Here is a 27722-nt window from a genome sequence, read left to right as displayed (position 1 = left end):
ATCTGTAACCACCTAATATTTGAAATGCTGATTGAGTTGACTTTGGGCTACGCTAGCAACTGGAAAAGCATGAAAAACTTTTGAATGTCCAATGGTCAGACAAATTAAAGAATACTGAAATAGAAATTTGGATATGGGCTCTAGATGGACTTCCTTCGTTTTAGGAAAACCCCAGGTGGACACTTTAGGAACTGCAGCTTCATAAGCATTATTATCCAACAGTTGAGGTTCCTGTTTGAAAACTCCTCCCTTTCCCACACAGATGTGCTGTCAGCTGTCATTTCAAACACAAAGAGCCGGTGCTGTAGCTCGGCAGTCGATAACAGGATGTTGGTTTGCTGACTCGTCTTTGTAAGAACAGAGTGAGCGAACACTTTAAAGCACAATGGGCTGCTGAAATAAAATCACTCCAGACAGACACACTGAATTAAAGCTATTAAATCCAAAAGCATTAAATGATATCAGCTCCACAGAAGCACGGGGTGTTCTTTTTTATTTTTTCACCAAAGTAATAATGTCTTCCATTGTTTTAGTCACTGCAACAAGAATCCTCAATAGCAGGGTATCAGAGGAGCGTGACAATACATTAACCCAAAGTACGGCGTTTATTGGAGGACTGCCAGGAGCTGGCACACAGCCAGGACTCATTTCTGGTGTCTTCATTGTGCCTGCTTTCCTTCAGTCCTGGTGAAATGTCATTAGAGGAGAAGAAAATCATGTTGTTGCACAACAAATCTGAGCATTACTCGCGTATAAGACTTAAAACTATCTCACTGCTTGTTTATTTCATCTGTAGGTGGCTTTTTGGGGATTTGAGTTCATTTTTTTTTCTAGAGAGGCTTTCGTCTCCTAAAGACATTAAACTAACAACTATGATTGTGACTGACTTTTATGTTTTGCACTGCGTTGGGTCATGTCTCTTTTAGAGGTAAGGAAACACCAAAACGTTAAAACGTAAAGCTAGAAAACAAACCAACGTGACTTTTGTTAATACTCGCTTTGCTTGTCAGAGCCCCTGTGGTGAGAGTTTTTTAGACTCTGATCCAGACTACAGCCCAGAGCCAAGTACCCCATCAGGTCTGAGGGGACAGGCCCGAGGTGAAGGAGAGGGGCAGTAGTTAGAGGCAGGGGAACAGAAAGAGAAAAGAAAGCCTCCATCTTTCTTTTCTTGCTCTGTTTGAAATGTACGTGCAGGGGGAGGGCAAAACGGCATGATGGGATTTGATTGGTTTAACAGATTGGATCCTAATCGATGTGATTGGCGGATGTTTTCCTGATACTTCCGGATATTATTCACTCTCATTTAAGAACGCATCATGTACTGCTTACCGTCGGGACATATAGATCATTTTAACCAGTATACAGAAAAGTGTATCTAAATCAAACTACCAGTTATACCTTTAAAGGGGACATATTATGCTGATGCCTGATTTAATACTTACATATAATATAATAGATTTGAAAACAAGACCTTTCACCCCCTGAATTTTCAAAAAAATGAGATATTGTATTTTTTCTGATATCCTAGAATGAGATTTGATGCCTCTGAAAATAGGTCATTGACATTTGGCCGCGAGATTTCGACCTCTGTGACGACACGAGGATCCTTTCTTTTTATTGGAGTAATCTGATGAAGCAGCTCCTCCTCTGTGATGTCAGTTAGTCACACAACCACCACCGAGGGATACACCCACCAAGAGCTGAGTATCCCCCCTCAGATCCTGGATGCAGGGACTCTGCTCTGCTGAGCAGCTCGGCTTTACATGGTGAATTAGCAGTTAAAACACTGTAGTTTTAGCAGACGTGGTAATACTTGTGAGACTGTGATATTTGCATGCTTGTTCTGACATGCACTGTGAACCTGGACCACAATAATGCTGCAGTAATAACATAGTGACGAACCGATGATGATGGATAAAACAGACAGAGAAAAGTGAAGGAGCAGGATGGAGCCCTGTTATAGAAATAGTTTATTGGTGAAGTCTGCCTATATTTCCACGTATGAACTATACATGTTACAGTACCGGTTTGACTCACCACACTGAAGCGTCCTGAGATGATCTGTGTCCAGGTGGATTTTCTTCCTCCTGAGCTGCAGAACCGTCCGGGTCTGACTCGGGGTCCAATACAAAAGGACGTATCCTACACTCTGCCATTTTATTAGTGCTATCAATGCCTTACGCTGAAGTTTTGGCAAACAGCAAACTCGCTCGGTCTGCTCCATTCAATGTGGCGATTTTGTAAATACTGCCATGCTGCAAAAACCGCCCCCTGGCTCTACCCCCTCCGCCCCTCTGATAGAACTGACCAATCAGAGCACAAAGGGCTGTGACGTTGCGAGGTTACTGGAGGTCATTCTCCAAACGGAGCGTTTCAACCAGATCTTCAGAATGGCCTAAAATGAGGATATTGAGAACGCTATTGTGGGGCAATGAAGGAACTAAATGACTTGTACTGAGGGCAGAAATGCTTTACAGGCATCCTAGTCTGGCATAGTGAAAAGGAGAAACAAGCATGATATGTCCCCTTTAAGAAAATGACGGTCAATGCAGCAGAGACGCTAAACAACTGTCAGGCGGCCAGAAATGGAGTTACAGAGCGAAATGTCCGAAGATCGTCTAAAAAATGTGAACTGTAAAAGAAAAGCTTATCGTGGTCCTCAAAGCTGCTTCCAAGAGACTGAGGAGCTGTTAATAAAACTGTGGTTCTAGGATGAAACGCAAAAGTATTGTTGTGTTTTGGCCGCTTGTTGACACGGAAACATGCATTTCAGCGGACTTAAAAAGGAAACTTTTGAAAACAGCTTCCAGAGTTGATTCTTCCTGAAACGCTGTAGCAAGCTGCGTACCTTTAAGCAAAGCAAGTTCTGGTTATCAGAGTCTTTTCCTGAAGATTGGTCTCGAACAGAGAGATGTCGTCTTATATTCAGAGTTATTACGGTAATTATTTGAACTCTTAAGATCCGTCCTTTGTTTGCTTCGTATCCAGGATTAAAGGCCCAATGAGGACTGTGCTTTTCCAGAGGACACCTTTGGCCTGCTCTTTGCCTCGGTTATTTACGGTACTTGTAGTGATTGATTTTTTTTTTTTACTAGACACAAAGATGAAAGAGCAGGAGTCCCTTTCATCCGTGTCCGCTCACCCTGCCATTCCTCTTCTGTCAAGATCCCGTTTTACATTCCTCTCTACCAGGAGAGGAGTGGAGAGGGTTTACATCTCCCCTCACATATCTGCCACCAAACTGTGGTAGCTGCGATATTTCATGCAGCGAGGCTGTGATATTATTATGTGATTATTATATATCATTCCCATTCTTCTGTTCGGTTCCGTCTCTTTGGTTTCACCTGGATGTCGCTACGGTTTCATCCCCCGCATTTGGTGTTTTCACACACATCACGGCACATCACGGCACACTCTCACACTGATCCTTTTCCCAGAGCTGTGAGGTCACACGGTGCACACTCATAAAATCCAGCCAAATGATCAGAAACTTTCAAATGCAGATTACATGCTGCAGACACAAATTACACACACATTACGTTCCACCTCTGTGATTTCAAAGCTGGTTATGAGCCGGAGCCAGGAAGTGAGGATCCAAATATCATCATGAGGCCATTTTTCTCTTGCTGTATACACTGTATATGGTCCACAGGTGCTGTCACTGGCTTGTGCAGATGGGCGATAGTGGCTCGCTAATTGTTTTGAGGTCTTCCTGGGTCCAGCGTTGCATACTGGAATCTGAAACAGGCTTGGTAAATTGGCGATTGGATCGAAATGGACTCCTAAAAACCCTGGAGAGATGAATATACATGTTCTGTTTGGAGCAAGGCATCTCAAACAAGCTGCAGCCTCCAGCTGTGAGAAATGAAGCAGATGTTAAAGGGTTGGAAAACTGCAGTTCCTCGAGTGTCCACCAGAGGCTAGTGCAAAAGCATCAAAAGCTACATACACACCTATTCAAAAAAGTTGATCTTTACAGAGAAAATAGAAATATATACAGAAATGGTAGTAACATGTTTTGGTCCAAAAAGCCAATAAATCAAGCACAGCAGCATTGTTTCCAGGCTCTCATAGCCCCTCTGTTCAGAACGCTCTGATTTAGTGGGCGTGACCTTCATATGTAAATGAGCCACCGCTGACACCGCCCCGCTCTTCCACGTCACTGAGAGCGGTGCCACGAGCTCCGAGTGCACAATCTTTAGAAAACAGAGAAGCTCGTTTACTGTAACATTACAGTCTAAAACAACAGGCTAACCGCAGCTAAAGTTAGCATCCTGAAGCTAACACAGAGATGGGGGGACACTGAGGAAAAGCTCTTCCATCTGCTCCACAGCACACAGCATTTAAAATACTCACATTTCCAGGGTCCCAGGTTTGTTGGAGGATGGTTGGTAATGCGCCTGGATTCAGGACCAGTCTATTGGCTAGCCCTCTGTTGGACTGTCCAAAGTTGGAAAAGCAGTCGGCCGTGAAGTGACTAGCACACACATGCTCAGTTTTACTGAGTGTAGCTGGAACATTTCCTGATAAATGAACTCTAGACACTTAGTCTGTCTTCTTCAGAGATGGGAAGCTTGAGCATGGAGCTATGTGGCTGATTACAGCCAAAAACAGAGCAGCACTTCAGTTTTGGCAAATCCCCCAAATCCAAACAGCTGGTTTTAGGTCAGGATTTTACATTTACAAGCTCTACTAAGAACAGGTTTGGTCATTATATATCACATTTTGTGGGCTGGGAGGAAAGACAAAGACCCACAAATTTCACTAAAAGACTTAATAAAGTGAGTTTTGCATAATATGAGACCTTTAAAGATGTGTGTGTTTGTTTTGGAATTAAATGGAGATCAGATCGAAACAAATTTTCTTTGTTCAAGGCAACTTTTTACTGGATACGTGTATCTATCAGTACAGTTCTGAAGTGTTTGAAACGGGACATCAAACAAACATTGTAGTAGCTGGCTTTATGTAGTGCTATCGGCAGCCTGGTACTGTTAGACGTGTCTGTAACATGTAACGTTAGTGAATCCTGGTCATGTCCTGCCAGTCATCGACCAATCAGAGCTAACGTAACCTCACTCTTCATTTTATTGATAGACTCTCAAGTTTGAACAGACCACTGCAGAATAACTGCTGACTGTGGGTTGGAGGCAACATTAGCACCAACAGTTTAGCCCTTTTAGCCTTTAGCTCGTGCTCTATCTCTCTCCTGTTTCTCTTTCTTCTGCTCTTCTGTCCTTTTTCTGTCTGACAGTTAGGCTCCAGTGTCCACCATCACTACAAAATTAATCACAGAAATGGTTTGGCTCTGTTACAGTTCAGCTGCAGAGGGTTGGTGCGCATGTGTCCGAGGAAGGCTGTGCAGTGACATTTGTGCAAGTCTTCCAGTTTCTGTTTGTGGTTGCCATGTGCTGGTATGCTGTGGTGTGTTTTTCTTGATCTCAAACTCCGCCCCCTGTTGGGGATAGTCTGGATTCAACCTTTTTTCCCCCTCTTTCTTCTCCAAATGTTGTTTTTCCATATCTAGTACAAAGGGGATTCCTGTTTATCCCATGTCACTGTCTGTTTCTTACATGTCTTGGAAGGGATGTAACTGAAATGAAATTTCCTCTCGGGGATCAATAAAGTAATACGATTCTGATGGCAGGAAGGTAACCTTTTTCAAGACCACTTTCAAACTCCTCAAAGCTCCTTTAAGTCAGTTTGCGAATCAAATCAAGCTCAAGGTTCATAATCACACAATGACAAAAATGTTTCAGTTTTGAGAAATCTAGCTGAATGAAAAATACCAACATTTAGAGCTTGGTAAGTTAAGGTATGACCTAAAATACAGCATAAAATAACGTTAATTGACACAGAATGGGAACCGTTCCCCGCCATGGTTTCCTGGCTTGTTTCTGTTAATTGCAGCAATCCATCAGCTTCTCTTTGTCTGTCAGGAGCCTGTCAAAAGATCGCTCTGATCGCTTGTTCGTTCAATTTATCACGCAACAGCTCTTCCTTAGTTTTTTGATTCTGTTTTTAAGTTTAGACAGTGTGTAAGTCAATGCTGCTCCTTCTTTCTGCCACTCAGTGGGCGAAACCACTGTTTGGCATACCCTCTATATTTATCAAAGTTAAAGTTGAGAAAAACAATAATTTACTTTAACAACTTTTCTGTGTCCGTTATGTTAGCTAAACTCTTAGGTTGTATTTTCGCTTTTCCAAATCGTCTGACTCCTACCAGCCACCGTACCTTCAGAATACTGATGGAAAGACTTAGTACAAAGTGTTGATTTTATTTTTATGGTGGAGTGATCTGTGGGGTGTTCCTCACAGCCAGATTCAAGGCTTGGCTGCGTCTCCCTGTCACAGAGTTAGTGGACTGGAACCAGGTTATGGTCAGAGTTACGGGCTGGAATCAGCCGTTAAGTTCAATCACTTCATTAATTAACGCCCGCTGACGTCCTCTGAGGGTTACGAGGGTTTAGGAATCGTAACTTCACGTTTTTAACAGCACAGAACAAAGACGAGCAATTACAGGAACACATGGTGGGCATCACAGGGGAGCCCACATGACTTTAATTAGATTTAATTTGAGTCCCTCAGTCATGAGTGTAATCCCTCCCCTCTGTTCCCCCTGTTTGCCTGAGGTGAAATATACACGATAAATCTCAGCAGATTATCCAAACAGTAACAGAACATCATGGTCCCACTTTTAATCCTTGGCTGTAAAATCCTGGCAAGAACGTTAAAGAGGGGGTATCCTGCTTTCTATAGTTTAAACTGGTATATAAAGAAACAATGCTGGAGGTTCAGACTGAACGTGTGCAGACTTTCAAACTGCCGGAGTCATCTGTTGTATGTAACATATATCTACCTTTAACGTAGCTTTAAAGGAGGTGGCAATACTTAATGAGGCACAACAGATAGTAACAGTTTTTCACAAATATAGTTTGTATTGAAAAGGAAAATAAAAATGAAAAGAAAATGAATACAAAAATATATTTGCTAAACAGTTTTCTAGTGAGTTCACTTGACTCAAAAATTGTACGTCCGATTTCTTTTTTTTTTTAAAGATTTTATTTATAATTTTTAATTTGCAAAAATGTAAAAAAAAAAAATAATAAAAAAAAAGAAGAAGAAGAAATTTCAAAATTCTGTCAAAATTTCATTTTTTTATATACAAAAAATTGCAAAATTTTGCAAAAAACTTTAAAATTAAAGGAATTAAAAAAAATGGAAAATATCTGAATTTCACACAATTTTCAAGAATTTCAGTCTGTCTAGTTAGCTCACCTGACTCTGAAATTGTATATCCGATATCTGTGATTTTTGTATTTTAATGTATTATTTCAATTTTGTAGAAATGAACAAAAAGAAATTCCAAAGTTATGTCTAAATTTTCAAAAGATATTTAATGTAAAAAAAAATTGTAAAATTTTGCAAAAAAAATTGAAAATAAAAGAATAAAAAAAATGGAAAATAAAAAAAGTCTGAATTTCATGGATTTTTTTTCAAGAGAATTTTAGTTTTTCTAGTGAGTTCACTTCACCCTGAAATTGTTCATCCAATGTCTATTTTTTTTTATATTTTATAATTTCCATTTGCAGCAATGTGAAAAAAAATGAATTCTCAAAATTTTGCATAAATTTTAAAAGTTTTTAAATGTAAGAATTGAAAAATTTTGCAAAAGATTTTGAAATAAAAAAATAAGAAAGGGAAAATTCAAAAAAATGTCTGAATTTCATACAATTTTCAAGAATTAAAAAAATATATTGAAATTACAAATTTGCAAACATTTGCAAAAATATTTTTAAAAATAAAATAAAGTAGCAAAAAAAAAAAATGACATTCAAAGAAAATGTGGAAATTAAGAAACCGATTAAAAATAGGCAAAAATGCCAAAATTTAGTTGAAAAAGGTAGGCCTTATTAAAACAGCACTATCTCCATGAGGTCTTCATGAGACTTGCAGAAATGATGCCATCACAAAAGGATCTTCTGGCTCAGGGCTCTGCAACCTTTACTTTATAGGAATCGTCCAACCACATGACAACTTTAGACTGACTGAACAGTTTGTGTCCCATTTTTACGTAGAGCTCTTTTCACGTACATCCTCATCCTCCTAAACCTCTCCTCCACTTCCTTTCATTGTGCAGCGCAGCATCAAACCAGCTTACCTCCGTTTGTGATCCTGTTGCCCTCTCCAGCACCGTGGGGTCTTTAATGCTGCGTTACATGTAAGGCTGAACCCCTATGGTGATTTCAGCCCAATCCCTACCTCTTTGGTGAATTGGGAATTAAATAGGCAGGAGGTAATCCCAAATAAAACTTGCTCTTGTAATGTCTTATAATTCCATTAAGACTCTTTGCCTCCTGCTGAGCGATCCACTACCTCTGGAGAGGCCCAGCCCTCGGTGACATGTTTGATTTGTGTAATATCAGTTAGCAGCTTCAGATCACATGTGCTGAACCGGCCGTTTTGTTTGAATGTGGTTTAACTATCAGGCTGAATTTGGAAGATGTGACCCTCCTTCTTTCCTCTTTTATTTCTGTTTCTTACAGTTTTAGATCTCTAAACCTCTCAGGAATGATGATAACTGGCTCTGCTGCTGCTGCTGTTCAGAAACAGAAGGTTTCCTGCACTAAAATTATTTTTCTTTGAATTAATGTATAAGTTTAACCACACTACGTTCTACGTGCCGTTACTGATTTTTAAATTCGTTACAAATATGAAAAAAAAGGAGTGTCACTTACTTGACCACACAGATATTAGAATCAGAATCAGAATCACGCTTTATTGCCAAGCACATTTGCACATACAAGGTTGTCTTGGTGCTTAAAGTTAATTAGAAAATAAGCAAAGAATAAGTAAAGATCTAATGATAATAATAATAATAATAATAATAATAATAATAAATAAATAAATGATAATGATAGTATTATTAATAATATTATAATTATTATTATAATTATTATTATTATTATTATTATTATTATTATTATTATTATTATTATTATTATTATTATTATCATCACCATTTTGTTGTTATTATCTAACAATAATAATCATAATAATAATCATAATTATTTTTATTATTATTATTATTATTATTATTATTATTATTATTATTATTATTATTAATATTATTATTTAATGATTATAGAATATATTTAAATAAAATTAAAAAACAAGTATAAAATTAAATTGTAATAAAATAAATAAAATAAAAATTAAATTGCTCGGCTCCAGTTGCACCTTTGATCCTCTGTTTCTCATTATAATTATCATTTCCTTTTACAGTTAATATTACAAAATACATATATTCATTTTATTTTATTTTATTCTATTTTATAATTATCATTTATATTTATTTTATTTTTTATTTTTCTAAATTTAATTTTATCTTGACTTTTTCTATATTCTTTATTGCATTTTCATTATTTTCTTGTTTATTGTTAGCTCACAATTTCCTTGTATGTGCAAATGTACTTGGCAATAAAACTTGACTCTGAGGTGTCTTCTTAGTTTGATTATTTGACGGAATCTAAATGATCTAAATTCTAAAATGATAGATATCATCATTAATGCTTTTTAAAGAGGGTGCACTGTGCCTTCATTCTTTCTTTCCTTTCTTTTATTTATTTATTTTTTTATTTTGTTTATTTCGTAAGTCTTTTACCGTCTTCTGGTTCCTCCCACTGCGGAGGTTCCAGACCCACTGTGACGCATCAGACCCAACCCTGAGCCCTAACACCAGCCTCCTGATGGACTTCCACAGGAATGATGAGCCCAGCTGGTGGCAGAGCCAGCCCATGGCTGCGTTTACATACAGTCAATATTCCGGTTAAGGTCAATATTGGAAAACGTACATTTCATCTCCGCTTCGTCTTGCTGTATCTATAGCATCTATGCATCTCTTATCTTAAGTTTTGCTTCAACACTTTGTGCATTTTGACGATTGGACTCAAAGAAATTTGAAAGTCTAACAGTCAGAGAAGACAGAGTCTCAGCTTTGACAATCCGCTTCAAATTTAGCTTCAAAACAGACACAACAAAAGTTTAAACAGCTTTTGGTTGAAACTGATGCAGTGTTTAGTTTTGTGGAAAACAGATAAGTGGTTATGGGGATACAAAGCCTCTTCCTGATGGTGACATTATGTTTGTTAGCACTTAAATCCAAACCTAGGATCCCTTTCTCCAACATAACCAACAGTTCAGTTACTTAAACAAATCCAAACATGAGCTGTTTACATCATTTAGTGTAAGATGGTGAATGATTCACATCTAGACATGATAAAACGTCTGTCAGTCTGAATTTTTAAAACACACCAGGGGGATAAATTCATTTTAAAAGCGGACTGGGCTGAGACTTTAGAAGCTCTGTGTGAAGAGAGGAGCGAGCGTTGATCACAGACGGGGAAAGATGACTTTCCAAGGTTCATATCTCCTACTTCCACCTTCAAACCAGCCTCTCTGATTCACTTCCTCTTGGTTTTGTGTTGCTTGTGTTCCCTAACTCCCTGCTGCTCTCTTAGCTCCAACAGATAGGGTTCAGCGGTGGGTGGGGCGGGATACCTGCTGAGGAGTCTGGGAGCGTTGCCCAAGGGAGGCCTGGGGATAATTACAAACCATTCAACAAACACAGCTTGGCGGCGCACAGAGACATCCTCGTGGTGATCCAGTACCCAAACAGAGCTCTGACGAGGCATGAACGACAGGACGCTCAGCACATGAGTCATAAAACTTCAGAAACCAGATCGAGAGCCTGGATCGAAGTTGTAAAGATAACGTCAGAAACGTCTGACTCACAGAAGAGGATCAGATCTGGAGAAGATGACTAAGCAGAGCCCAAATACAAGTATACCACGTTATTTATGGTATGGATCATATATTTGTCAATCCACTGTAGAAATATGATCGTGTGTATGAAAACCCCATGGATGAAAGCTCAGTGATATTTTAAGGTTTTGTTTTTGGCATCGGTGTGTTGAAATAGGACAGCAGACGGGGTCAGAAAAGAGGGATAAGAGGAGGTGGCGTTGGTGTCTGATGTTAGCTCTGTTAGCCATGTCTGTTAATAGCATTGTGCTACTCTGTCTTCTGGTATTCCCTCTGTTGCTGGGTTAGCACAGCTAGCTCGTCCATCTTATTGGAGATAGATCTTACGTTCCCAATAACGATGGATGGAAGGACAGGTCCATGTAGCTCACACCTGAGCACCAGCACGTCGTCCTCACCTACTTCTCGTCATCTTGTGGGAAACATCCGGCCTTGCACCAGTTAGCATTGACACGCTACAGGCTGCTTACACCTATTTTTACATGTAAACAATACAGCCATGGTTACAAGTAGGATCTCCGGACAAACACAGGAGAAAAAATAGTCAAAGCAACTAAACAAGGTTGGGTATGGATGGCCGGTGCAACCGAGCTCTTAGAGTGGAGGTTGTCGTTTGGTTTGGGCCATTTGGGAACTGAGCTGGGGGCCACAAATTGGGACGATTATTTAGACAAATAGACCAGAAGCTCCAGTTCCTCCTCTTTGCCAGTTTTTAGAGACGTCAATATCAAGATGGAGTCAACCTTTCAAATATGTTGATTGATTTCATTCCACTTCCTGAGGCCCCTTGAGAAACCGGTGGATGGCATCACTAAGACTGCATCCGTGGTTTACTTTGTCGAGGAATAACTTGCAATATATTCAAAATACTGCCGTCTGCAGTTGTTTCCTGTTGACTGAAATATAATAAGTTCAGGTGATATGTGTTTCCAAGTGAGCCCTGATGAAATAACTCACCCCCCACAGGTCCGATGACCTGACTGAGGAAAAAACACGAGAGGGCAGAGCGAGGGGCTGTGCAGAGAACGTGATGTTTCAGTAACTTCAATCATGTCCACGCCCATGGCTAACCTCAGGCTAAGTTAAGGAATTAACGGTGCGGCCGGGGAGAGATGCTACACCGCCTTTGACTTTGCACTTCAGAGGTGCGAGCGCTCCACCTCCTCCTCTGGAGATTTCTCCAGAAAGACCATGGTTATACATGACCGGCTCCAGAGACCTGTGCCTCAGTCTGTGTTTGTGTCGCTGATTGATTTTTCTCTGACTTCTCTCTGATGAGGGGACGGGGACTGACACTTTGATGGCGTTTACTGGTGCAGGTTTTGGTGAGTGCTTCAGTCTGAGGAAGTGGGTGAAGGTTTCTCTTCCCTGTGAGTGTTTGAAGGTGTAAAAAATGCTTTTTTTTAAAGCTGTGCTGGCATTTACACACAGATCAATATGCTTTTGTTGTGAATTTAATAGAGACACTCTTTGGGAAGGATAAAATACAAGTCAGATAACCAGACGAAGAAACTGTAAATAATGTGAGTAAGTTTGGAGATTTCTTTTTTTTAAGTCTCAGGCTTTTGTTTGCTTTTTTCTTAAAGACTATTTAAGTTTTTATCTACGGTCTTCTTTCCATACAGTGACCATGACATTTACCTGCCAAGGGACAATTAAGCACACCAGGTAATGACATCATTTAGCGACTTCTAGGCCAGAGGTCTGCAACCTGTGGCTCTTTGACCCCTTTGCAGTGGCTCCTTGTAGCTTTACAAAAAATATTAGTAAAATTAATAGTTTTTTTTTCTTACAAAGGGTTTGGATGATTAAAGACATTTACAATAAATAAAATCAAGCGTAAATATCAACAGCCCACCAAATTTCCATGCACCTGTGGCTGACATTGAGTTTTTGTTTTATAAAAGAACACGATAAAATGCTTAGCGCTAAATAAATAAATGTAATGTTTTTTTTTCAGGTTCTTTTTTTTTTTTTTTTTTTATATATATTTTTTTAATATTTGCATTGTTTATTTTTAACTTTTGATTAACTTTTGAAAGTTTTTAAAATTTCAAACTTTATCTCAATTTTATAGTTTTTACAATTCAAAGAAATTTCTTAATTTTGTCAATTCTTTAAATTCCAAACTTTACCTTAATTTTTTTTTACTTCTTTTTAATTAAGAAAAAAAATCTTAATTCATCAATTCTTTAAATTTGAAATATGTCAACATTTTTGCAAAGATATTAAATTTCTATTTTTTTTATTTTTGCAGATTTTTTTTAATTCTGAAATTTTTGAAATTTATTTGTTGTAAAATGTGATTTTTTTTTTTATTACAAACTTTTCCTTATTTTATTTATTTTTTTTAAGTTTTTAAAACATCAAACTTTCCTTAATTTGGACAATTCCTTCAAAGTTCCTTGGAAAAAAAATGCAAATGTATTAAATTTCTATTTTTTTTATAATTTATAATTTTTTGCCAATTTTTGGCATTTTTGCAGATTTTTATAATTCCAAAAGTTTTCAAAATTCTTCTTTATTTAAAAAATTCTAACTTTTTTTTTTTTAATTTAATTTAATTTAATTTTTTTTGGAACATTTGCAATCTTTATTTAATTTCAAAAACCCTTTGAGATCTCTTCAAGTATATTCATTTTTGCAATTTTAAATAATTAATTAAATATTCAAAACTAAGACACTAGATGTTTAATTTTTATTTATAAATTAAACATCCTTTTAATTAACAGAAGCATTCACCAGATTTAAACTATGTTCAGAGTTGTATACACTCTATTGTCTTTATTGTGAAGATAAAGTAGATTTTGTGGCTCTGGATCCACTCTAACCCAGGTGAGCTGAGGTAAAATTGCTCCTTTGAAAACAAAGGTTGCCGACCCCTGGTCGAAGCCAATAGCTTCTTCCCACACGGCCTGTGTGTGCCCGCGCAGTGACCTTTGCTGAACCGTCATAAAGATAATTTATAATTTAAAATCAGAAGCAATGTATTGATCTGGGAGAAATGTGAGATAGGAAACCCTTCAGGGTGGATGAAACCACTTTCCTCATGTCTCCACCTAAAGCCAATCTCCGGTACACGTTAGAAAAAATGGATCCCTTACCTTTCTTTCTTCCTCCACTCGTTTTTCTTGAGTCTTCCTCTTGTTTTTTTCTGTCGTCTTTGTAAGTCCGTCATCGTGCAAATTACAGGCTTGGCATTTTGGGAAGGGCAGTTCACCCTGTTGGTTCTTCACAGTTCTGTGCATTTGTCCCGCTGCCACGCCAAGCGTAAAGATTCAAACCAGCACAGCCGAGAGGGGAGAGAAAAATCAGGCAGGATGATTTCACCACAAGTCAAACACTAACACACACACACGCAGAGATGCTCATCTGGATAACAGGACGCATAAATCCAATAACCCCTTATTGGCTTTGGTGGTTTGTTTGGGCTAATTGTGGGGACGTTTAAACAGCTTTTCCTGGGAGATTTCTCCGTTTTCCTCCGAGTGTCTCGGCCTGATCAGGTTTCAGTGAAATCAAAGATGGACACAGATATCTCAGACTTATCTGCTGCAGCACACGTTTTCAGACAAAGACCTCGCCCCCTCCTGTGTGTGTATGTGTGTGTGTGAGACCGAGGTTTTACCAACAGCTGTGAACGTCTCAGTCCTTTATTAAAGCCTCTCCCTTGATATTAAAGTCACAGCTCATTTATTGTGGCAGGAAATCACTATATCGTAACAATATTTGTCAAAAGCCTCGGGGATGTTGCTCAAATTGAATACCCCTGCAGTTTATCAGCAAATATGCAATGTTTGCACATCATTCTTCCTGCGTAAAACACAGAACGTGACCTCAGGGTGTGAAAGACGTTTAGCTGTGACGGCCTTTTGTACCAGTAAGCACAAGCCAATGTCTGTTTTTACATATGATTTATGACGTGCCCGTTATTTCCCTGTTTACGAAGTCCCACAATGGAGGGTGATTGAAGCAACATGTCAAAGTCTCATATTCCGTAATGTCAGAAGAGATTGTTCCTGAATGCTCCAGAGAGACGGGGAAAAGCTGAGGAGGCAAAATAACAAAAGATGAAATATCTGAATGTGCAATAAATACATAAATGTTAAATCACTATGAGACAGTGCTGCCATCAAGTAACCAAATCACTTTTCATGTATTATCACCGGGGTAATCCGATCAAAATTTTGCATATCGGATTGGTTCAAATGAAATTCTTCAGTTTTTGTTGTTCAAAACTTTTCAGTAGGATCTGGATCACTTTGATCCAGAAAAACAGGAAAATCCTGATCCCAACAGGGGGCAGGATTTCAAAGTGGACTTCAGGAAGAAAATGTGTAAACTTTGAAATTGGTCAAATAATAAAACATCTGTATTATTTAAAATAAACAGAGAAGCCTTTTAGTAAAGTTAGAATAAAATAAAAAGTAACATGCGTGCGCAAACGTAGTTGGCTTCTTGGTCATGTGATGTAAAAATCCCTGAATCTGTCTGTAAATTGTTTAAAGTGGCCTCTTCAAAGAATAAGCACAAGATCTTGAAGTAAAATGATGCCATTGCATCAGGATCTTCTAACTGTGGGGTCTGCAACCTTTAGTTTCAGAGGAGCCTCAGCTCACCTGGATTAAAGTTGACCCAAAGCCACAAAATCTACTTTTTAAAGACACTAAAGTGTATGAAATTCTATACATAGTTCAAATCTAGTGAATTTTTTCTATGCGAGTTTAATTTGTAAATTTGTACAGGTGATGTTTAAGGTTTTTTTTTTAATTTTCAATAAATTTGCAAATATATTACAAAAAATAAAATTAAAAAATTATGCAAATATTCGATAAAATAATATTAGAAAAATTGGGAAAATATCTCAAAGAAAGTTTAAAAAAATTGGATTTTTTTTTAATGAAACTTAAAAAAGTTGCAAAAAAATATATAGTTTGTTTGGGAATGCAAAAAATAAAAAATAAAATAAATAAAAACAATATGCCACAAAAAAAAAAACATTTTTGAAATTTCAAAACTTCACAAATATATATATTTATAATAATAATGAATGAATAAATAAATAAATAATCTGTTTGTTTCTTGTCTTGCAACAATTCAAACGTGTCTACTAAGCTGGCTTGTTGGGACTTAAAGTAATCCATCCACACAGAATTAAAATCTGTATTTTATTAATTATCTAGTTACAGGTGCATGGGAAGTTGGTGGGCTGTGTGATTATTTAGTTCAACAAAATATTAGCACATGATTGTATTTGGTGTCAATGTCTTTAAATATCAACTGAAGAATCTAAAAAAAAAGTTCAAGTATTTCAAAAGTTCTGAAGTTACAAACATTTACAAAAACAAAAAATAAATAAATTTTAAAAAACCTTTGCAAAAAAATAGATTTTTTAAAATTAATAAAATATAAAAAATTAAGAAAAAGTTTAAAACCAAAAAATAGCAAAAATTAATTTAAAAAATAAAATCTAAAGTAATGCAATTGCAATAAATTGCTCAACTTATAATTTATTTTTATTTATTTATTTTTATTATTATTTACTATCAGTGTCTTTAACCAACAATACCCTCTGTAAGAAAAATAAAAAATATATATATTTTAATAAAAAAAAAATTCAAAGCTACAAGTAGCCACTGCAAAGGAGTCAAAGAGCCGCAGGTTGAAGACCCTTGTTCTTATACATTGGAGGATAGGGCCTCAGACACCAAGGTCAGGCACAGGCCTTAAGGGGGCCGACCAATCAGAGGGGAGCCTTAAAGAGACAACAGCAAAATAAGATTTCAGACAGAGGCTAGAATAATGGTTTTCCTGAAACATCAATTGACAAAATATGGTTTTTTGTTGTTGTAAATCCTCTGAGGCTGACACAGGGCACCAGCTGGATAGCAGGAGGAAGCCTTGAAAAAAAAAAGTGCCCCCTCTTTAATTGACCTTCCCCTGGCTGTCTGAGCTGTAACCACAATGTTCCACAGTGAAACAACATGAAGACACTTTTTTCAGATCCTTTTCCTTGCAACTTTGATACTTTTTATTTTTAAACCACAAATACGCCATCAAAGAAATCTGCACAGTGGCAGAGATTCATGAGCATTTCTTTAAACCAGCCAGTCGGCGTTCATGCTTGCGGCCTTGTTTGCTCACTGGGCATTAGAATTAATTTCAGTCGCTTTTACAACCTGATAGAAAAATTCTCATTGATGCTGGAGTGTTATGAAAGCTCGTATGAAATGTGATGCAAAGTTGTCGGTGACATTGTAAGAGAATTGAAATTCAGAGGGTGATGGAGTTGCTCGCTGAATGGCGGCAGTCCTTGGTCTTTCAGTCGATTCATGAATGCTGTTTTTTTTTCTTTTCCTCTCCCTGAAAGAAGCGTCATTGCGCAGATCTTCGTATAAAAACAACAATCACAGAATGTTTGGAGCCAAACTCAGAGTTCAGTGAAGAGTCTCTTTCCTCCATCACAGGCGGCTGTCTCCCACCTTCAGCGGCGAATGCTCAATCCACGGCTGGATGCCAAACCTGCTGACGCTGCAGATCTTTCCACACAGACCCTATTCTGCATTATCCTGCTTACTCCTCCCAAATCCCTCCCCCCTGGTGCGAGCAGGTTCATTACGAAGATGAGTAATCTCACCCGCTCCTCCCTCCTCGCGCCCCTGATAAAACCTTTGATCGTCTGTCTGTCAGGGTACCTTAACTGAGCCAGGACGCTGCTGCTCTGCTGCTTTATCCTGAGGAGGAGAAACGCCTGTCACCTGTAACCCGTGGAGGTTGGGGTTGATTTTTGGAGAAACCTGTTGGTTCATTCAAACCAGCGTCACACACGGTTGAAGTAAGGGTGGGAGAAAAAAATCGATACACGATAAATCTGGATTTTTTGTTTGACAATGTCAAAATTGGGATTCTGTTTAAAAAAATAAATAAATAAAAGAATCAAATCATGAAAATAGCATATCATCCCAGCTCTATTTCATATATTAATTTTGTTGTAGGGGAGACAGGGGGCAGCTGCAACGCCACTTTTTCCTCTGAAACACTGTGAGAGCAACAGGGCAGACAAGTAGCATACACTAGCTCTTACAAAACAAACAGCACAAAGAAAGTCGACAAAATACATTCAAACAAAACACAAGAACATTTCTAAAAGTTTACTTTTAGAAACCATTATACTTTATAACGTCTACTTTACAAACTACCACAGCTACAGTGCTAACAGGCTAAGCTGAAGAGTATGACGTTAACTTTAACGATGCATCTAAACACACACAAATCAACATAACATAACATAACATAACATACAACGTACATAACATACATAAAATAATAGAACAGAACTTTATTATCATTGTAACAAGTACAACAAAATTGAAGTCACAGCAGCAATCAAAAAAACAAAGTAAGAAAGTGTATAGAAAGTGTAAAAAGCTCCATAAGAAAATAGATGCTGACAGCTTGTCCATCATTGTCCAGTCAGCCAGCCTCCACCTCCACAGGGTCCAGGACTGAGCTTCTTCAGCAGTCTGTTCAGTCTCTGTCTCCTGGATCCTGTCTGCTCACAGCAGGTGAAGCTCTTCACATGTGGTGTTGGTGTCTGGTGTTAGCTCTGTTAGCCATGTCTGTGAATAGCATGATGCTACTCTGCCCTCTGGTATTCCCTCTGTTGCTGGGTTAGCACGGCTAGCTCGTCCATCTTATTGGAGATAGATCTTACGTTCCCAATAACGATGGATGGAAGGACAGGTCGAACCAGCACGTCGTCCTCACTTCCTTCTCCCCACCTTGTGGGAAGACATCTGGCCCAGCACTAGTTAGCACTGACATGCTACAGGCTGCTAACAGCTGAGTTCACTTGTAAACAATGCAGCCATGGTTACATGTAGGATCTCCAGACAAACACAGGAGAAAAAGTAGTAAAAATATCACTGAAGACACAAAAAGTTTGGTGTCTACGACCAACAAATGAACCATACAAAGTGATGATCCACTCCAGATACAAAGATTATGAACAAGAGACGAATAACAACACAACACAACATAACAGAACATAACATGCATGTCAGAAGAATCTTTTGTTAAAGAACAGTTTAACAGTTTCTCTTTTACATGTCAAGTCACGCATTTATAGCTTTACTTCTTTTTCACTTTTGCTGAGTGACTACCAAAATAAAATACCCTTATTTTAAAGTGCCACAAATAAATTAAAGGCCTGAAAGTAAATAACTCTCTGAAGAATGGTTTATTTTTAATCATTTGCGATAAAGGATAAAATTAGACGTCCAGCATTGTTACCTGACATCCATTTTTTAAAATATAGGGAATGATTTAACCTCCGCTTTAAACTTCAACCGGCCAGCGAAGAGCACCAAATATTTTGGCTTCACTTTTTGTGAGCTGTCATGTCGTCCATTTTTGACACAGTCTATGAATGTCTCAGAAACTACATGCTTAGATATTTGTATGATCTGCATATAACCCACTGACACTCATCAATAACGTACTAACAAGCGCCCCCTACAGGTCAAGTGAGCTATTCTGGCTATGGTCGTACATTTTTACAGATTTCACAGATTTTCACAGCTACATATGCAGAAATACTGTTGGACAAGTTTGCTCTTGTCGACTTGCTTCTGTTTTTTCTCTTTACACCTGTTTTTGTCATTCTTCTCCTCTCATGTGTTACAACCCACGCGAGTAATGGACCGGGTCGTTAAAGGGAAGACTGTGTATGTGTGACATGAGCTTAAAAGGAGCCCCGACTGTAAGGACTAACAGGCATAAAAATGCTTAAATGCTTGTCTCAAACAAGAATTTGTTGTTAAAAGACATAAAGAATTGTTTTTTCTTTAAAAAAATACAGTTTAAAACACCGTTTCTATGCTACGGGAGCAGCCATTATTTTATTCTTGGTTGATGATGTAGATCGGTTGCTTGGTGCCGAGCGTCTGGATTTCGCCATTTACTCACTACTAGTCACCGTAAGTCACGAGGTTTCAGGAGCGAAAAAAACAATTATAATGCCACGTTGCGCTGCTTTTGGGTGCACTTTTCAGTCGAAAGGAAACAAGGAGACTGATGTTCGTCTGCACAGCTTCCCAAAAGACAAGAAAAAAAGGACGTTGTGGGAAATCGTTTGTGGGCGTAAACAACTTCCATTGGACAACATCAAGTCGTCGGTCATCCTCATGTAAATAACACAACAGCGGAGGATTCTAGTGACTGAAATTATTTTTGATAGCATTAATTTAATCAAAGGACAGTTAGATATTGTTATCTTGAACGGCTGATGACAGAAAGTGAACCTCCTTACAGCAGACGCGCTCCCTCTCCGTTGACATAGCTACGCAGCAGCCGCAAACACGCCAGCGACTTAGGCCGGCTCTCGCCTCTTGGCGTCCTCGTTCGTCTTCATTTTGAAGTTTGTTTGATTGTCTGTTTTCACTATTATCATTTTCATTTGCGTCTCTCTTGGGTTCAAACTGAAATGGTTGAACAGACGACATGACTTTGGGTCGTGAGGTTATATCCTATATGAGATTGAGAGCGGTGCAACCACATGACGTCACTACCAAGAAGTCATTGCGGTGTAAACAACAATGGCGACCTGCGTACCATGTAGCTGGTAAAACCACTGATCATTTTGGAAAATGACATTCTGGTAGCCAGGGTTCCCTTTAATGCCGAGGCCACACCAAACGCGAACACGCGAATTTACTCGCGTGAATGGCCTGTCACGCGCCGCGTGAACGCCCGAGTCTCGCCGCTGGACTTTTTTGACAAGCTGAGGCGCGAACACGTGAATGCGCAGTACTGCGCATGCGGAGTAGAGAGCTCGTTCATTTAAAGACCGAAAGTCCAAAAGAGCAGCTGAAAAACAATGAGCTGTGGTTTCCAAAGCATGACAGGAGAGTGTGTGAAAGCTTTGGAGATCACAATCAATGCCTGCTGCCTCTCCCGGGTAATCCACCAGCCCTGCTTGGCTGTTCCCTGCGATCTCATCCCCGATCCCCTGAACCTCCGATCCCCCGTACCCCCGACCACCCGAACCCCCGACCCATGTTCCCGGAGGTCTCCCTGGGGATAATGAAGGGTGGAGGAAAGAGAGGAGCAAAGAGAACTTCCATTTTTTCCCTCGCTCTGCCCCTGCCCGCACTTTCCTCCTCTCTATCAGGCTCAAAACTCCACTGAGGAAAACACAGTCGGACTCAGTGATAGCCCGTGCAGGCAGATCCAGCTGGGAATGAATGTTTTCAGAACTTACGTTCAAAACCTGTCTCCTCAGAGACTTTCAACCAAGCCTGCTCCTGTTTTTCTGGTCTCTGTAGAGTACACATGTCGTATCCTATAACTCTGGATGATGACACACCGCACAGATTGTTTTCTCCTCCATCCTCCGGCGGAGTTGGAGCCGGAGCAGGCGGCAGTTGCCCCCCAACGTCGTCAAAACAATGACGTTCTGGGGGAATATTTTGAACTCGAGCGAATTTGCGTCTACCGCCTAAACGCGTGAACGCTCCAAACTCGCCGCGCCAAACGCGCGAATCGGCGGCTAAACGCGTCTTTGCATTGACTTTGTATGTAATCGCGCCGCAAATTCGCGTTTGGTGTGGCCGCACCATAAGAGGTCTGTGGTTTTCTTGCAAAGGCTTGAATCAGTTCAGTTTGTAGTAAAGATGTGAAGAAAAAAGAATCTTGCTTGAAAATTTAGTGAGTTTCAGGCGCTAAAGCAAACCTGGTCTCCCCTATTTTTAAGATGAAGTCCCAGGGTTGAAGCTTGGGTCAACCTGTGGAGAAAAAAAATCAAGTGTTTTCACTGAAAAGGCTTGAACTTGGGTTTAAAAAAGTGTTTTAGAGACTCTGGTGGTCTTTAGTCTGATTCCTGTTCCCCCAGTTTATTGTTCCGTTTCATCATTTCTGTTCCCACTGAGGTGAGGTTGCTTCCAGCTTTATTCCTAACAGCTTCTACGAGCTGGAGGACGTCAGACGCCAAACCTCGTCAGGTTTCGACCACTTTGTCGCAACTTTCAGGGGATTTGCCCGTTTCTGTGTTTCTGTGTGAGAGGATCTGATCAGGTTTATGATGTGTTACACACGTTTCCCTCAGTCTGCTTCTGTTTGGGTTGCAGGGAAAGGAGGCTCCTCTGTGTGGAGGAAGTGAAGTAGCAGGCGGGGAGGCAGCGGCGCAGCAGTCGAGGGCAGGGCGGCACAACGCAGGAAACGCCGCCTCGGAGCACACCGCGCGCACCGAGGGGACGCGGTGATTGACAGACGGAGGCACGGAGCGTCCCGCGCGGCGGCACGAGCGGAGCAAGCTAATCTGAGAGCAGGCTTCCACTTTAGTCAAAGGCATCTCTGTGATGTACTAACCAGAGCTGCCTGCTGCAAATAAAGGAGGCTCTATCCATCTATCTATCTTTCCATCCATCCATCCATCCTCTGGGAGCGGAATACCGGGAGACGAGCGCGGCAGGAAGCTCCGCGTTGCACTACCCCGTCCTGTCTCTACCTGTTCGGGAACTGGACTGGACTCTGGACTAACCTGGAGTCTGAAAGTGTCCCGGAAACGGGAGTGGACGGACGGAATGGTCCGGTTTCACTTTGCAATCTGAGAGATTTTCCCCTTTCCTGCTTCGGAACGGAACCAAACGGACTGTATCACAGAATCCAGGGGAACTTGGGAGTTAATTTTTCATTTTTCTTCCGATTTCAAGCAACTTGCAAACACTGGATGCTCTGTTTCGCCTCCTGTTTGAATTCCTCCGGAGTGGAATAACGGTCAGATAAGCAGGAGACGCTCGGGAGGGAATTTTGGTGCGTAATTCGCGCGGTGTGTGCGGCTGCTGAGCCGCAGAAGTAGTTGTGCCTCCCTGATTTTCTTCCTTTTTTTATTTATTTCACAACACAAACAGCCAAATGTTCCATGCGGAGTAGTGTGAATCACAGGTGAAGACTCGAAGAGAGTGGGGTTTTTATTCTCTGCCGCCTGGAACACGCAGGCGGATCTGATGCGCAGCTTCACCGTAGGATGGTAAATGACCTATGGGGAATCATGAACAGCTCTTCTGAACTCGAAGATGGCACTCGGCATAAAAACCAGGTACGTTCACATCATCATCATCATCATCATCAGCAGCAGCAGCAGCCTCCAGCTGCGCGGTGTGGCTGTGTGGGGCTGGTGAGGAGTGCTGCATCCTCGGCGCTTGGTGCAGTGTGAGCTCGCTGAGTTTTTGGGTGATGTGGCACACGAGTTCATCTCACACTTCTGTAATTAATGTCAGAGCTCATTCACAGATCTCGCAGCACTTCCTGAGCTAGAGAGTGATGTGAAAACCGACAAGGGGGTTAATTGGAGGAGGACTGGGCTGTGTTCGGTGCGCATCTTTGCGCAATCTTCTCCCAACTATCCCAGATTTTCTCTCTCATCCTGGGCTCCACTTGGTCTCCACATCGTTTTAGCTTCGAGTGTGAAAACGTGGCTCTCAGGAATCCCTTCAATAGCTATTAACACTGCTCGGCTCTTTAGGCCGGTCTCCCCACGCAGATGAATTGAGACAGGCGCGGACGTGCGTTGAGTTGCAGCCAGACAAGCTCACTTTAGGGAATAGTCGATGTGTTTTCACAAGGTCAGTAGAGGGCTATTGACAGTCCGAGAGGCAGAGGGAGGGAGGAGAAGGATGGAGGGCTCTGCTGGAAGAGACCGGGGCTCTAAAGAAGCTTGGCGCTTCTGGACGAGCAGCCTGATCTACCTTTCCTGCGACAAACGATAAAAAACACACACCCTCATGGAAATGTATCAAACTAACTTCCTCTGACACACAGAAGCAGGTTTTAAGCATCATAATCCTGCATCTCCAGGAAAAAAAGAAACAGCTTCTCGTTTTTTTTCCTCCTAAATATGAATCCAAGGTGGAAGCGGAGGAAAATGTGGTTCTCTGTCTCTTTTATCACCAAGTTCCCTGCAGCAGAACAGCTTACTCAGAAATAATGCTTGCTGGCAGTTGTTCTGACTAAAGCATGTGGGCTGTGTCATTCAAAAGTTGGGAGAAAACACGCTCATGGCGGATTTTGCTTGACTTTCAAAGCGTGACGAGCAGAGGCCTGTCCAAGCTTTGAGAGTGGGGGGCCCCAACCCAGAAGGTAAAGCTACTAAAGCTACCTCAGAAGGTAGAGGGTTTAAAAATTAAATCATCAAATGTAGAAAAAAAGAAAAAGAATCACCTGAAGTCACAATTTAAAATACTCCAAATCAGGGACAGAGCCAAGACTTCAGTTTTGGCTCGGCCAGACAAATTTCGGGCCTTCAGTTACAAAAGTTTGTAGGTCATAAATTAAATAGAGAAATTAAAAAAAAGGCTGACATTAAACCAGTGTTACTATGTTTGGTTTTGAAGCAGATTTGGTTGCATTTTTCACATTTAATTTGCATTTTTGCATTTTGAGCTTAAAAGGCATGGACATTGACCATGGTTACATAATTTTATATAAGAATCTATAATTTTTTTAAAAAATAGATAAATGAATAAAATAAAAAAATCCTGCACACATGACATTGAATGTTTCATAACTTTCTTCTCCACAACAGGCTAACAAAACGAACATGAGGTGAAATAAATAAATAAAAATTAATACATGAAATAATATTAAATATTATATATATATATATATATATATATATATATATATATATATATATATATATATATATATATATATATATATATATATATATATATATAAATAATCAACAAGATTACACCCTTTTATTTCAAAAGTTAGCAGAAGTTTTTGGCGACTTTTAGGGACTTTTTTAACTCCTGTGTTATGAAATACTTTTATACAGAATTTTTCTACACCTTAAAGTTCCAACAGCACCTTTCTCAAAGCAAATAGCCAATCAAATCAGAGTACTTCAAGATTCTTGGTGGCCAATCAGTTTTTTGATGCTATTAACATTTGTGTTTTTTTTTTTTTGTTTGTTTTTTTAATTTTTTGTTTTTTTTATTTTTTTTGGGTTGACATTATCTCACTACTACTCTGTTTGATATCATTTTTATTTAAAATAACTCCCCCAAAAATATTTTAATAAATTTAATGATTTTGTTTGAGTTGTTTAGGTGAATAAGTCCAACAGAGCAAGAAATATGTAATGAAATAAATCTATTGTGTTTTAATTTACATATTTTAAGTAATCTGGAAGGACAATGCTTATTAATTGGCATTTCTGTAAGTATACCAGAGTTAGCAAAATGGCTAGTTTCCAACTGTAATACTTGGCCAGATGCTTGAATTTTTTTCTTTCTTTTTTTTGAGCGTCAATAAATGAATACAATTAAATAAAATTAAATAAATGTTAAAAAAAAAGAATAAATAAATTAATCAAAAATAATTAAAATAATTTAAAAAAAAAAGATTGTTTGAGTTAATAGTATTTCTTGATAAATCTCTATCAGGGCCTCAGTGGGTCTACCAAAAAAAAAAAAATCTCCCAAACTGAGCCCAAACAGCTCCTCATTGTGTTTTTACTCATACCCTCAAACTGTCTATACTCATCGTAAATCACAGCGAAGAGTTATTGTAGCACTGTCTCAGATTCTCATCCAAACCCTGGGGGACAGAGCCCCCCCAGCCCCCCCTGAGGACGCGCCCCTGCAGACAGCGTATATAGGATTCAGCTTCTATTTTGAGCTTGAACAGATTTCATTGCCTGGTGTGAGTCATACGAGGATTCACTATGATCTGCACCCATGTTTGATTCCTCTACATCAGTATTGATTTAAGGACGCCTGTGGTTACATTTTTTATAAGTCATCATTTCTCTTTGATTCTCTGCCTCTGAGGTGTGGCTGATCAATGACCAAAAAGACACGAGCAGGGGTTCACCTCCTGCACACACGCTGCGTATGTGCCTCTTTTTACATGCAGTTAAAGGTCATGTGAAATGCAGGAGCCTCTGCCCTGGGTCTGGATTTAATGGGAGTGGTCTAATTCTTTTCAATTCTCAGAAATAAAGGAATCTCTGCATAGATATGATGCCCAATGTGAATTATTCAGGCTTTTTCCAGTCCTGTGTTCTGAAAGAATAAAATCAGAAAGGCTAAGTGACGCTCTGATATGCTGATTGAGGATGAGAAGGCAAAAAATGCGTCCCATTACTCCCCCCACTCACCCCGGATCAGACAGCATGGGGGCTTGTTGAATGAGAGGAGTTTGCAGCTAATGTTGCTATCAGACCCTCTCCTCCTTCATCTCCCTGCATCCTCCTCCTCCTCCTCTTCTTATTTCACCATCACACACACACAGATGCACATAAATACTCCATCTCTGCATGAGAGTGTGTGTGTGTGTGTGTGTATAGCAGGCTGTCTCTCCCTGTAATTTGGAGCACTAACAGCAGACCTTTATCTCCGGCCTTGCGCTATTGACACAGTCATTTCAGACCCAGTGGGGAGGGATCAGTTAATAGAGATCTCTTGTGGTAGCTTGTTTGTTTGGATATTGCAGAACACAGGTCTCGTGTTTGTCTGCTAACTCTGCATATTTGATTTGTTGCTGTAGGTGCGCTGTCATCTCTGCCCTTTTCGTAGCCGTCGGAGGCCAGTTGGTGTAAAAACAGAGGTTTGAGTGCAGCTAAAAGAAGAGAGAGTAACTCGCTGCGTGGTCAGGCACTTTTGTTTATGAGATGAAACTCTTGAAAGGAAACAAAATGGCCACCTCCAGCAGCGGTGTAATGAGGCTAATGAGAGACACAAGAGTGAGATAAATACGGAAGAGAGGTCAAGGGTCTGCAACCTGCGGCTCTTTGAATAACATTTTGTTGATCTAAATATGTATCACCTCTGTCCTTTAAGCTCTACTTCACCTCCTACAACATCAACAGCCCACCAACTTTCCATGCACCTGTGGCTAACCTCAAGTTTTACAGCCCTGGGAAGATAACTACATCTACAAAAAGACTAATCTGGAAGAAAATACAGATTTTAATTCTGTGTAGATGGATTCATTTGACTGACGACATGCTTAATATGTGGCAATACAAGAAACAACAGATTTATTTCTTATTGACATATTTGCAAAGTTTTTAAATTTTAAAAATCTGTCAAAAATATTCAAAAAAAAATTAATTTCATTTTTTAAAAAATATTTGCAGTCTTATGTTTTTTCAAAAGTGTTGAAAATTTTGGCACGTTTTTAACCATTTCAATCAATTTGATTTTTTTTTTTTTTTTTGCAATTATTTACATTTACTAAATTTGTTTGATAAAGATCCACAATTTTTTGTTTGAAGAAATCTTTTGAATTAAAAAAAAAAAAAAAAAAATTAAAAAAATAATAATTGGAAAGATTTTAAGTATCAAAATTGGTTGAAAATTTTGCATTATTTTACCAGTTAAAACAATTTGGAAAAAAGTCATTAAATTTTTCAATTTAAATTTGAGAAAAAAAAATCCAAATTTTTAAAATTTATTATTTTTTTTTAATTTGCAATGTTTTAAATATTTAAATAGTTTGCAATTTTGGCTTTTTTTTTCAATTTAAAACAATTTGGACAAAGTTTTGCAACTTTTGTTTTCTTTTTAATAAAAAAAACAACCACATTTTATTCAAAGTTTTCAAATTTTTTAAATCATTAAAATTTTCAGATATTTTCTAAATTTCTTTCTTTTTTAAAAATGATTGCAAGTTTATGTAAAACAAAACATTACAACATAGCAGGTACAATTTTATCCAACAAAAAACCATAAAACAAAACAAAACAAAACAAAAAAATAATAATACAGATAATTTTTTTTACTAGATTTTACTTTGTATAGAATTTAATACACTTCATCTTTATTGTGAAGATAAGATAGACTTTGTGGCTTCAGAAAGACTTCAGTCCAGGTGAGCTGAGGTAAAATGGC

At 39.0% G+C, this 27722-nt stretch overlaps 1 protein-coding gene across 1 annotated transcript in view; it reads left to right on the top strand.

Moving 5' to 3' along the window:
• The window catches only part of fibcd1b (fibrinogen C domain containing 1b), a 307211-nt gene that overhangs the window by 84307 nt on the left and 195182 nt on the right, over nucleotides 1-27722 (top strand). The window contains exon 4 of the mRNA XM_074690004.1: nucleotides 21948-22918. Within this exon, the coding sequence (XP_074546105.1) occupies nucleotides 22847-22918 (72 nt within the window). The 5' untranslated portion in view covers nucleotides 21948-22846. The remainder of the gene's footprint in view (nucleotides 1-21947; nucleotides 22919-27722) is intronic.

Source organism: Halichoeres trimaculatus, unplaced genomic scaffold, assembly GCF_033239565.1.
Source record: "Halichoeres trimaculatus isolate MK-OKI-2021-1 unplaced genomic scaffold, fHalTri1.1 fHalTri1_scaffold_16, whole genome shotgun sequence".
NCBI classification, from domain to species: domain Eukaryota; kingdom Metazoa; phylum Chordata; class Actinopteri; order Labriformes; family Labridae; genus Halichoeres; species Halichoeres trimaculatus.
Note: the sequence above shows the minus strand (reverse complement) of the source record. Positions and strands in the feature narration are given on the sequence as shown.